The sequence below is a fragment of the Corvus kubaryi genome, unplaced genomic scaffold (assembly GCF_017639235.1).
Source record: "Corvus kubaryi isolate FWS band 111438036 unplaced genomic scaffold, C.kubaryi_AGA036_p1.0 37352, whole genome shotgun sequence".
In the NCBI taxonomy this organism is placed as follows: Eukaryota; Metazoa; Chordata; class Aves; order Passeriformes; family Corvidae; genus Corvus; species Corvus kubaryi.
In genome coordinates this window covers 2,328,463-2,341,151 of record NW_024581114.1, presented here as the reverse complement: position 1 = coordinate 2,341,151, position 12,689 = coordinate 2,328,463, and the positions used below count along the sequence as shown (strand labels likewise).

Genomic DNA, 12,689 nt, shown 5'->3' with positions numbered 1-12,689 from the left:
AAGGGGATTTTATCACAGGTCCTGTCCCTGTTCCTCACCCCTGAGCAGATCCAGGAGCTCTGGCACTACTGGAAGGGCGGCTGTGTGACCGAAGCCGCCGCCGTGGTGGCTTTGGGGGGCAGGTACTCGGGCCTGCTCATGGCCACAGTCCTGGTGAAGCAGCGCAGGTTGCCCGTCTTGAGCGCGCACTGCACGGGCCACAGGATGATGCAGAAGAGGATGATGATGAGGGCCGAGAGCAGCACGATGCGCTTCCAGTCGTCGCACAGGTCGCAGCGGGACAACCTCCCCGCCAGCCCCGTGGGAGGAGCCTCCGTGCTCTCGGGTTTGCTCATGGCCACGTCGATGGAGATGCACGACTCGGGGTTCTCGGGGTCGTCGGAGGCGCGCCGGCAGCACAGCTTGGTGCCCTCCATCCACAGCACCTTCTCCTGCTGCAGCTCCGGGGGCAGCGTGGCCAGCAGCTCCTTGCTGGTCTCCAGGGCTGGAGCTCCTTCCTGGGGGATGTTGGTGAGCTGCCTGCAGAAGGGGCAGGGCAGCAGGTCCTCGGGCTGGTTGGGCGGCAGCCCCGTGCTCAGGCGGGCCACGCATTCCAGGCAGAACACGTGGGAGCACTGCAGCAGTTTGGGGGTCTTGAAGGTGTTGTCGTAGGTGTTGAAGCAGATGGAGCATTCCACGGGCGAGGTTGGCTTGGGAGAGGTGGGATTTGGAGAGCTGGGAGAGCCCGTGGGGGATCTGCCCTTCCTTTTGCCATCTGTAGGGGAGGTGACGACGATGGGGCTGATGGGGATGGGGATTTCTCCTGGAGACGCCGGCACGGGGCTGGTGGGAGACTCCGGAGTGCTGGAGTGCCACAGCTGGGAGAAGCAGGACATGATGGAGCCCCCGGAGAGGAACAGAGCCCTGGGAGACTCTGGAAGAGAAGGAAAGCACAGGATTTCTTTTAAACCAGGTGGAAACACCGGCTCTGGGCTCAACCCCTTAAAGGAACAAAGAGCACTTTGTGACTTCCACTGCATCCTGAGCCTGGAGCAGAGCTGGGAAGGACACAGGGAACCTCTGGGAAGCTTGGAAGGTGAAGTCAAACCTGCAGAGAGCCAAGGAACCCGCAGAGATCCCCCACCAAGCCCTTCCCACCAGAGCACCGCTGGAATGGCAGAGATGGGAGCGACATTCCCACCACATTCCTCCCTCTGGGGCAGAAAAAACACAAGGTGGACCTACCCCGGGTGGTGCTCCCCGGCACCTGAGCAGGGAGGAGAGCAGAAGATTCCATGAGGGAATCTCTAAGTCTGGGAGGCCCTCAGGGATTATGGAGCATGAGGCAGGCCTAAGAGACAGATAACACCGTTCAGTGGGGAGATAACGGGGGGAAAGGCTCTTTGGGGAGCTTTGTGCCGTGATCCCGGCTCCTGGGAGCTGCCCAGGGCCATCCAAGGATGCTGGAATCCCGGGAGAAGCCCAGGAGAGGGGGAAACACCATTTTTGCCTGCCAAAGATGTGGAATCCTCAGCCTGAAGCTGCAGCTCTGCGCTGTCCCCGTGCCACAGCAAGGAGGAAATGGCCTTGGTGGCAGAGCCGGGGGAATTCTCCGCTGGTTCCTGGTGTGTTTTCCCAAGGGAAAGGCGGCTCTTCCCTGTGCCCAGCCCTGCAGCGGAGCCAGCGCCGTGTGCTGGGTGTGCAGGAGCCCCCAATCCCAGAAAATCGGGTTACGAACAACTCCTGTCCCTTCTTCCCCCTCAGGATCACCCGGAATGTGGGTTGTTTTAGACAACACCTACAGCTCCAGCTGCATCAAGACCCAACTTTTCAGCTCCTTTACCCGAAAGCAGGAGGAAATTCCTGGTGACAGCCCCGGTGCTGGATGCCCGGGGAACATTTTTTTGGGATGTGTCACGGAACGAGCCCGGCTTGATCCTCCCTGCCGGGAGATTTGCCCGTGACAAGGCAGCGATGCTCAGGTGGCTGCTGTAATTACAGCCCTGTGCTCAGAGCCAGCATTTAAAGCTTAATTTCGGCGGTCAGAAACACCAAATATCCCCCACATTCCACAGGGAAAAAAAATCCCCATTATTGAAGGATGAAGAGTTCAGCCCCCTCCCCTCAGAGCCAGAGCTGTGCCACCCTTCAGAACTTCCTTTTTTGTGCTTCTCTTCGTTTAAATATGGATTTTTTGGGGGGGAGGGGGTGCAGCTTCTCCTGGAGTTAAATTTTGTGCATTTTGCAGCGAGTTTTAATGGGTTTTGATGTTTTTTTCCTTTTTTCCTGCCTGTGTGTGCTGTAGCACAGCCTGGCAGATGCTGATGAATTACAAATCCGAGCCCAAGCTGGCACAAAGATGAGGAAAACCTGTGGGGTTTTTTTTCTTTTTTTCTTCTCTTTTCTTGACTAAATCTTCCCTTTTGCAGAACTCCACCCCCTAAGCCCAGTTTTTTTGCAGTTCCTGAGGGTGTTTTAGGAATTCTGAGCAGCAAACCAGTGGCACAAGGGAAGCTGAGAAAGGGAGAAGCCTTGGCTTGCTCAAGCTCTCGTTTCACAATCTGAATTATGAAATTAAAGCTGCTCTCACGAGGTTTTTACTGGTCTGGGCTATGTCAGCTCCACCACAGCAAAATCCTGAGAGCAAACTCAAAGTTTACTCCAAAATTTGCTTTTAAATAAAGATCCAAACTTTCCCCCACGTTCCCCATATTTGCTAAATGCGATCGTGACCTTACAGAAGCTTCTTAGTTTTAATAGATTGAGATTCTACTTATTTTTATGATTTTATTCTATTTATTCTATTTTATACCTTTTGTTTGATACTTTGATTTTTGGGATTCTGTGGGCCCTGGATCAGTTGGAACACAGGGATTTGGATCAAACGCGGGAGATAGAAAGAGGAGGAGACTTTTAATTCCAGCTCTGCCCTGTGGGACACGTCAACCTTCCCCTTCTGTGTCTTTTTAAAAGAATTATTTGAGGTTCAGGGGGTTTTTGTTTGATTTTCTGATCGTTTTTTTGATTCAGAGCCTGCAGCTCTTTGTCTCCTTTTCCCAGCTCTTTACCCGGGCTTTTCCAGAAGCTTCGGGAACAGCGGGAAATAACAAAACCATTCTGGAGAGAGAGACACAAACGAAGTAATTCAATACTTTTTATAAGTTCTAGAAACATTTTTCCACCATAAAACCAGGCAGAGAGAGGTCACATTTATGAATATCAGGACAGCGGCCACCACTTTTCTTGTCCCAATGATCCCCATTCCAACGATCCCTGTTCCAACGATCCCTAAATGGGATTTTAACTCGCAGCAAGGAACCCCCAGCGAGGGAAGAGGAGGTGGAGAGCAGAGGAAAGGCTGTAAATACCTGTTGAGGTGCTGTTAGAGGGACAAAAGCATCTTCTGATCTCTTGATTCCCACCTCCTCCCCAGAGGACACTCAGGCTCGGAGCCTTTGGAGTCAATAATCTTGGAATTCCAGCTCGGCGTTGTTCCCAGGTCTTTCCAAGGCAAGGAAACCTCGAGGAGCTCCCCGTGCTCGAGTGGCTGGTGCTGCTGCAGCTCAGGTGTCTTTTATACCTTCCTGTCCAGAGGTGACTTTTCCTGCTCCACCTGCCCTTCCCCATCCCACTGAATCATTCCCGGCGCGCTCCCGCTCGGGCCGGTTCCTGTGACAAACAGCCCGCCTGGAATGCTCCTGATAAGGGACACCTGCCTGCCCCAGCCACGGGGAAAACAGGGCACAAACAGGGGCTGAGCCCTCTTTTCCAGGCTGGGAGATTCTATTTTTGAGGGGTTTTAAAATTTTCCATGGTTTTGTTGGTAGTGGAGAGGTCGTGGTTGTGTTTTCCTGGGAGAGCAAATCTCCTGAAGGAAAAGTTCCCTAAAAGTGGCGTTTATTCTTCTCTTGTTTCTCCAAGAAACCGAGATGATTAAGGGATAATAATAATTAACAGATTAATAGATTTTAACAGATAAGCTTCTTGTGATTGGCTGAGGGAAAAAAATGGTTGGGATAGGAAAATCAGGATAATTTAAAAGCCTGGAAAGTGCTTATAAATTAATTAAAACACTCTATAAAATCTGCTTGGAGCTGCTCTACAATGGCCCAGATGAATCCTGTTTGGATTGGCCTGGAAAGGGAATTTCATCCTTTGGAGATTAACATAGAAAATATTATTATATTATCCCACCTGGAATATTATCCCATCCTTTTGTGGGTCAAAGGACACCCAGAAAAAAAAGAAGCAGCAAATTTACATTTGTGGGCAGATAAGGAAACAAAAGAGGGGTGGAGGGAGCGGAAAACGTCCCAAATTTGTCCTTATTTGTTGTAAATGTTCCAAATTTGTCCTTATTTGTCGCAAACTCTCCTTTTTGTTCAGTTCCTCAAGGAAAGAAACATCTGTGGATTTTTCCAGGCTTTCCATAAAGTCCCTTCTTAAAATTTGGTTGAGGAGCATCATTCCTGCCACGTATGGGAGTGTGGAAATCTTCTGGGACAGGGAATTGTCTAAATCCCACTGATTTTATAGGGGCAGTCAGGCAGGACTGGCTTTGGATTCAACGTTCCCATACTCCTCAAGAAGCTAAAAATAATGAAATACAAATTTTATGCAAAATAAATAAAACATAAATCTACTCCAGCAAGCTGGAGCTTTAAGGAATGAGAGAAGCGGGTTGGAATTACCAGATCTTTAGGATTAAAAAATTTTTAGGATTCAAATGAAGGTTGTGGGATCCACAGGGACAGGGAGCTGCTTTAGAGCATCATTTCCTGCTGGATTCCCAGGGAAAAGAAACACCCAGGGCAGGGGAAAATGGAACTTTCCCAGATCTGCATCCCACTGGGAATAACAATCCCTGGAGCTCAGGGTCCTCCCCATCTATTTATGAGGGAGCAAACACTTCTTCCCAGGGCTGAGGCAGCAGGATGTTGGATGAGGGATGGAAATGGGAATTTTCAGAGTCCTGCTCCCTGAGTCACCTGCAGCAGCACTTTGGTCACCCAGGCTCGGGATTTAATGACATTTCAGTGACATTTCGGTGACATTTCGGGGCCCTTTCATTCCTTTGGGGCACTGAGGATGGAAATATTTAACTAAAAATTGTAATTTTCAAACTTGGGTCCAGCTGAGGCCATTTTCCCCTGGTGGAACAACAATAATTTAATTTTTGAACAAGACCCAGGCACATTTTAACCCCTTCTCCACTGAGTTTCGGTGTTCCCGAGGCTGTTTTCCCACTGGGAATGGTGACTCCAAGCCTGGGGCAAACTGGGCACCCCACACTCCTCCCTTCCTCCCTCCCCAGGATCCATGAGATCTCGGGATGACGAGCAGGGCTTGGCTCCCAAAGTGAGTGGGAGGTTTGGGTTTATTTTTACCCTCCCTTGGAGGAATGGGATGAGCCTGGTAGGAGCTGCAGCCAGGATTGGGTGGATCCCGAAGGATTGGGAGCCGCAACTGTGGGAGATTTCCTTGGATTTGGGTTATTTGGGTGCTTCCCAAAGCCATTCCCTGCTGCAGGTGTGGGAAAATCCTTGTCCTAAATGGATTTTTTGCCAATCCTGCAGGAATGAGCCTGGAACACTGAGGTGAGGTGGAGGAGAAAGCTGGGATAAGCAATGTGACCTTGAGCCAAACAAGGAATTTTCATGACTCCTGTGGCTCGTTTCCTGCATAAATTGATAAAGAAAATGAAGAAAGGGAATGAAAAGTCTTGGTTCTCCATCCTAATCCTTGCTGGATTCATTTAGATGGAAACTGTGAGGATGGGGTTGCTCCCAGGGGCTCCAGCCAGGGATTTCCTGCAGGATCCCATTTGATGGGAATCACTTTGGTTCAAACATTGACATTTTCCATCATTAAACCCTCCCCACCATCAGTGACCATTCCCACCTCAAGCAGGAGTGTGGGTGCAGGAATGAGATCTTCTCAAAGCCGTGGATCCTTTCCAACGGGGGGATTAGGAGAGCTGGGGATGAAAAAGAAGATTTTTAACAGCTGCTTGAGGGCAGGACCATTAAAAACTTCAAGCCAGCGTTTCTGAGCGTGGAGAGAAGCAGAGGAATAAAACCAGAGGTTGAAGCTGTTTTCTTGGCTCGGCTTTCCCTCTTTTCGTTCCCTGCGCACTGAGCTCAGCTTATCTCTGGAGATAAGCTCAAGCCACCAGGTAAAGATGGGTGGAAAGAAAAGGCAAAACACACCAAGGAGCAGAAATTCCTCTGATCCCTCTCTCCCTCATCCAAACCCAGCTCATTCCTCTTTTTCCTGAGCCATTAGCATGTCTGGGGGTGCTGCCTGTTCCATCGGGTTTTGGGCGTTGTTTTACAGCGCGGATTTGCTCCTAAGGCTGTGCCTAAAGCCTGGAAGGGATTTTGTGCAGGGAGAAACCCCAGGGAGCAGTTCCTAAGGAAGGGCAGCGGTGTCAGGAACCAAAATGTTCTGGACTCAGACGGATCAGGACAAAATTCCAACATCTTTAGAGTGATTCCTGCCTATCCAAGGCTGTAGGCTCATGGATTTTTTCCCCTGATTTTCAAGGAAAAAAATCCAGCTGTGCTGGTTTTAATAGGGCTAGAACCAGCCTATCCCAACCGCGGTGCAGCAGGGAGAGAATTCCCTGCAGGGTTAAATGCTGGCAGCAGGAGAATATTGAGATTTTCTTCTCCACCAGCTCCCACATCCGTGCTCCCCAGCTCCTGAAATCCAGGGAGAACACACATAAACCTCTGTGGGGTTTGAGCCAGGTTTGAGCCGGGTCCGGCTCAGCGGCTGAGCTCTCTCCACCTCCCTCTTATCAGCTTCTAATCAGCTGCAGGAGAAGTGGGAGCCGGCACCGGCTGGGTTTTCCTGATAAACAATTCCCTGGCCTCCAGCGAGCGCTGCTTTTTGCCCCTGCAGCGTTCCCGGGAGTCAGAGGCCCTGATGCTCCGGGCAGTTCCTGCTGCAGGCTGTAAACAGCTCCAGCAGGGGATGTTTCCCAGCCTTTTTCTCCTCCCGGCTCCACGTGCAGCCAGCTCCCGGCCAGGTGCTGGCTGTGCAGTCCTTGTTCCCCGGGCTAGACTGGGCTGTTTAAATTCCAGTCGGAATTCCAAAGCCTGTGTTAGGTCCTGGCAGGAAAGAGCCGTGGTGAGTCACCAGATAAACCAGGAGCTGGCCGTGGGATGGTTTTAATCCCATTACATTTTATTTTACCCTGCTCTAACTGCTCCTGTCAGACGATCTCGAGACACTTCAGAGAGTGCCTGGAGCCTTTCAGTAATTGTTTATCAGGGCTGTTATCTCCTTGTACAGCTCGGGATCTTTCCCAGCCCAGGAACAGCTGGGAAATGCCGCTGGGACTTCCCAGAGCACAGGGATGAGGATTTAAACAGGGATGGAGTGGGAAACACCATCAGGGTTGGGATAAGTCATTGAAGAGGGACCTTAAAGATCATCTCCGTCCAACACCTTCCACCATCCCAGGCTGCTCCAACCTGGCCTTGGACACTTCCAGGGACGGGGGAAATCCATTCCAGGGCCTCCCCAGCCTCCCAGGGAAGGATTTCTTCCTGATATCCCATCTGAACACCCTCTTTTCACTCCAAAGCCGTTCCCTTGTCCTGCCACTCCAATTCCTGATGAAAATCCCTCTCCGCCTTCCTTGTAGGCCCCTGCAGACCCTGGAATTCCACTGAGCGAGCCTGGCAGAAATTCAGAGGAAAACTGCTCCTGTTAAACACCAATTGGTGCCCCTCAGGTGCCCTCTGAGTGGTGCCAGGCCGAGCCAAACTCTGCCTGTGGATTTAATCTCAGCCCCTGGATCCACCTGGCACCCAGGGCTGTCCCAGGTTTCCTGCAGTGCCCAGGAAAGCAGCAGGATGAGATAATCACTGCAATTTTCCTGGCACTGCAGCCCTCATGTGACCATTACTCCTCAGCAGCTCCAGGCCCTGTGATTCAGCAGCTCAAATAGCCGGAATTACATCCATTCCCTGGACATAAGCTCAGCTCCTTTTCTATTTTTTTTTTTTTTTTAAATTTTTTCCCCATTATTCCTGAAGGAGAAGTGCCCTGGACTAATGGGCAAGCTGTGGTTTGGAAACCACCGGTGATCCCTGATCCCAGGACCAGGGGATTGGTGGCTTTCCAAATGTTTGTGCTGCTTCCAGAGCAGCTTGGAAGGAAAGCTGGGATACCAACGAGTGGCTCCAGGGGAGGGTAAATCCCACCAGGATTGTCTGTGGAAGCAGGGAGTGGATTTAGTTTAGGGAATGTTGAATGATCCCAGAGCTCCAGCTCTTTAGAGGCTGGAAGTGCAGCTGGAGTTGGGATGGAAAGGGCACAGGAAATAAAGGAATTCTCCTCCTAAAACAAAGGGAAGGCTCTTCGCAGGGATCAAGAATAGAGCCATTGTTTCCAGGTGGAGAACAGGGATCCAGAGGCAACTGGAGTCATGGAAAGCTGCTGGTGAGGGAGGAGATCATGGAATCACAGAAATCACGCTGGAAAAGGCCACTGAGGGAATCAAATCCATCACTCCCCCAGCACTAAGCCACGTTCCCAAGTGCCACATTAAATCCCCCCGGGAACGGTGACCCCACCACATCCCTGTTCCAACCCCGACCACTGCTGTGGTGAAGAAATTTTTCCAAATATCCAACCTAAAGCACCTCTGGTGCAACTTGAGGCACTTGGCAGAAAGAAACCTGATCCCACCTGGCTCCGAGCTCCCTTCAGGGAATTGTGGAGATTGTCTCCCTGGAGCCCCCTTTTCCCAGTTAAACCCCTCCAGCAGCGAGGGAAGGAGGTGCTCCCAGCTCTCCCAACACTTTAATTGCCCTGGTGATTGTCCCACGCTGGTGTTCCGGTGGAATCACTCGGAATTACTCGGAATTACTCACTTCCCTCCCGTGTGGTGACGGGATGGCTTTGGGAAATGGGCCCGTGATGTCAGAGCTGAGCAGGGAATGGCTCCGGGCCCTCCCGCTTCTCCTCTCCCTGCTTTTTCCTTACGTAACACAAATCCTCTTGCCCTCTGCTGGCAGAATTCCTCCTCTCCAGGTTGGGATCCACGGGAATCTTCACAAAATATTCTTCACCCCACACTGGGGGTTGTTTGCACTGCCCAGAGCATATCCAGGTAGGAAGGGGGGGGTTGGGATCCCAATGCATCCCACCAGGAGCATTTTCTGGTGCACCAGACCCGAATTCCAGCGAATTCCAGCATGTGGATCCCCCCAAAAAAAAGGAATTTGAGCTGTGAGAATTGAAAGCAAATTGCTCCCAGCTTTAATGGAGAGATCCAGGATCTGCATCCGAGCTGGGCTCAAGTTCTCCACCACTCTGGGAATGCAAAAGTGAGGTTTTTTTAGGAGGAGGAATGGCTTTTCTGGAGATTTGAGCTGTGAGAATTGAAAGCAAATTGCCCCCAGCTTTAATGGAGGGATCCAGGACCCAGATCCGAGCTGGCCATTCTGTTCTCGACTTTGCTAAAATCCACAAAAAATCTGCCAGGCTCCCTGTTCTCCCTGCAGCTCCCTGCGTGCCTTTGGAATTACGCCGGGAATTTCCTGGCTGTGAGGAAGAGCTTCACAAAGCACCGACGGAACACAGCCCGAGCCCCCAGGGCCGACTGAATAAAGGGCAGAAAACTCAGCCCTGGAAGTGGGAGAGCCACCAAATTCCCCCATTTTGGGGCCGGCCAGGAAATCCTGTTGCGCAAATCTCTTTCCTTGTTGCTTCCCGTGCTGGAATTTTTATTATTATTTTTTTTTTTTTCAGGAACAATCCATCCCTTCGAGCTGGGAAGGGCTGCAGGGACTGAGGCGAGCAGGGCAGGGCAGGGATTGGGATTGGGATTGGGATTGGGATTATCCCTCCGTGCTGAGGCCACACCTCGAGGGCTGTGTCCAGTTGTGGGACCACTGAGGGGGCTGGGAAGGGAATGGGAATGGGGAAGGGCTGGAGAATTCCTGAGGGAGCTGGGAAAGGGGCTCAGCGTGGAGAAAAGAAGGATCGGGGGGGATTTTCTGGCTCTCCACAACTCCCTGACAGGAGGGGACAGCCACAGATGGGACAGGGACAAGGATGAGGAGAAACTCCTCACGCTGCACCAGAGGGGGTTTAAATTAGATATTAAGGAAATTTTTTTTTGCTGAAAAGGTGCTCAGGGATGGGAAGGGGCTGCCCAGGGCAGTGCTGGAATCTCCATCCCTGGAAATGTTGCGAAAAGTGTGGCACAGGGGTGACCACATCCACACTTTTCGGAGGGAATGGTGGGACTCGATGATCTGTGGGCCGGGGGAGGCTCAGGCTGGACACCAGCAGGAATTTCCCCATGGAAAGGGTGGCAAGGCCTTGGAATGGGCTGGATGTGGGTCCCCATCCCTGGAGGTGGCCAAGGAACACCTGGAGGTGGCACTCAGAGCTCTGGGCTGGGGACACGGTGGGGATCGAGCACAGCTTGGCCTCCATGAGCTGGGAATCCTTTCCCAACCTCAGGGATTCTGCAGGAATGGTGGGTTTTACATGGATTTTTCAAATACAACAAATTTTCTGACGGCTCAGGAATATTCTCATGCTCCTGCCCTCCTCTGCTGCTCCTCCTGCCCAGATTCCTCTTGGATTTTCCATCCCCAGTCCATGGGGGACACCTGTGCCCTGCCCTGCTCCAAAATCCTCTCCCTGCCGTGGGTTTTTGTGCTGATCCAGGCAAATGAAAACTCCTGGATGCAATTTCCTTTTTAATAAAGCTGAAATGGAAGTCAATCCATTACTGGGAAGCTCTTTTTCCATGGGAGAGTAATTAAAGCCATCTATTACTGGCAGCATTAAAACTTCCACGTGTGTTTATAGGGTTTATATTTAATTTTGGAGCCTCAGGAGTGATTCCTCACCTCCTTTCCTCCCTCATTCCTTTTTTTTTTTTAAGTACAGAGAATATTTGCAAAGCCGTGGAAATGGAGCAAGATTGAAACCTCATTAGCTGTAATTCGTATAATTATCATATTTGATGAATTTACCTTCAGCTGAACATCCAGGAATTAGGGGTTCATTAAAAATTATGAATATTTATGGGGTTTTTCACCTCCTAACTTTACAAATATTTGCATTTGAAGACAGTTTGGCTTTATAACAAAGAACAAGCAGACAAAACCAATCCATATTTTGTGTAGATTTTGCAATTTCCAATACTAAAAAAGTTTAGGGAAGACATCAAAAACCTCCAGGAATCTTTTCCATGTTTACGGAGGAATAATTTAAGTGGAAAAGCGGATTTTCCTCGTGTTCAAACCAGCAAAATAAAGGCGAGGAGCAGCCCCAAATTTGTCAAAATGAGGCCTTTGAGGTTTTGAAATTTGCACCCCACAACCCTTTTGTCAGCAAAACCCCTGAGGAAATCAGGAGCTGGCTTGGAAATGCCAAATTTGAATGGCTTTGTGCTCCAGAGAATGAGGAAAGCTCTGGGATTGTGGAAGGTGCTGCTCCTCATCCCCATGCAAAATAACAAGGAGTTAAAAGGGGAAATAAACCACATAAAAAGGAGATTTTTAATTCTTGCAGAATTATCTCGCAGGGCTGTGGTTTGCAGCTCCCTGAGATTCCTGACAAAGGATTTCCACAGTGTTTGCCTGAGGAAAATAAAGATATTTTCTCCCCTGCAGGAATTCTCCGTAAAGGACTTTTTATTTTTTCCTCCTCCATCAGAGGAAAAAAATAAAAATAAAAATAAAAAAAGGTTCAAAGCGCTGCTCAGAGGAAGTTTTGAAGCTTCACTCAGCCCCTACACCACGAGTAGTGGAATTACTCAAAGGCTGGGTGCTCTCACAGCACTTTGCTTCTCCCAACTGTCAACAAAAACCACAAACCCCGCGAGCGTGGCAACAATTTTACAGTAAAAAGAACATTTTTTCCGTGTTCTGAGCAGCAAAAAAGGTTTCCCATCCATATTCTGGCGCTCCGAGCTTGAAGTTTTGGGGTTTTTGGGGTTTTTTAAGCAGCAGCAATTCGTGTCTCGGTGCGAGTTTTGTATAAATTTGGGATTTCTTGAGGTGCTTTTTGTCCTCGTGTGGTTTTTGCTGCAGCTCTGAGGATAAAAAGTTGAATTTCAGCTGGTTTAGCTTTAAAAAAAAAACCCTCACAAAGTATGAAAAAGGGAAAAGCACTGCTAAGTTTGTGCTGTGAAATGAAGAGGAGGGAGGGAACAGCTCAGGACTTGAACTTTGTCACAACTCGGAGCAGCCTGGGCCAGAAAAACAATTTATTGTTGTTTTTTTAATGCCTTTTCTTCCTTATCAAACTACAAGAGCTGTGAATTGTTTATCTCATTCCCTCCTGGAGCCCACTCAGCTCTAAAATCCATCTGTTGTTTTCTTTTTTCTCATCTCCTCGATGCTTTGAGTCTGTGGCTGCTTTTTAGTTCATTTTCTCCTTTGAAACCTTCGGGATTAACCCCAAAAATCAGCTGGGATTTCATTTGTCTTTCTGAAATATCAAGAAAACCCATTTTTAAAGGAATTTTGGCTGCACATGCCAGCTGGTGAGGCAGGTGATGGGCAGTGCATCCTGGTGGGATTGAACTTTTTAGTTTATAACAAAAGTAAAGTGAATTCTTTGGATGGAACTGTTTTGAGTTCCAAGGTGTCCGTGAAAACTGGAGTCTGGAATTGCCTTGTGTCCCTAAAACTTGGAAAAAAACAGGTCTGGGATTGCTTTCCCTCCCT

General features: G+C 49.7%; 1 protein-coding gene across 2 annotated transcripts; it reads right to left on the bottom strand.

The window, feature by feature from the left end:
- Positions 1–6: 6 nt before the first annotated feature.
- RNF223 (ring finger protein 223) lies at positions 7–6,410 on the bottom strand. Of its 2 annotated transcripts, none has more exons than XM_042032130.1 (3): positions 5,881–6,410; positions 3,348–4,569; positions 7–913 (listed from the first exon to the last, which is right to left on the bottom strand). In XM_042032130.1, exons 2-3 carry the CDS (start codon positions 3,604–3,606, stop codon positions 66–68), a joined length of 1,107 nt encoding a protein of 368 aa, XP_041888064.1. In that variant the 5' UTR covers positions 3,607–4,569; positions 5,881–6,410; the 3' UTR covers positions 7–65. The 2 variants fall into 2 exon arrangements, with proteins under 2 accessions (XP_041888064.1, XP_041888065.1); XM_042032131.1 differs by lacking the exon at positions 5,881–6,410 and adding an exon at positions 1,225–1,330 and having other exon boundaries at positions 3,348–5,230.
- Positions 6,411–12,689: the final 6,279 nt, after the last annotated feature.

Coding starts and splice junctions, on each gene's coding strand:
- RNF223 (XM_042032130.1), bottom strand. CDS start 3,606: ATGGGGAAGGGCAGGTGGAGCAGGAAAAGTCACCTCTGGACAGGAAGG. Junction 914..3,347: donor CTCTAACAGCACCTCAACAG/GTATTTACAGCC, acceptor CTTCTCTTCCAG/AGTCTCCCAGGGCTCTGTTC.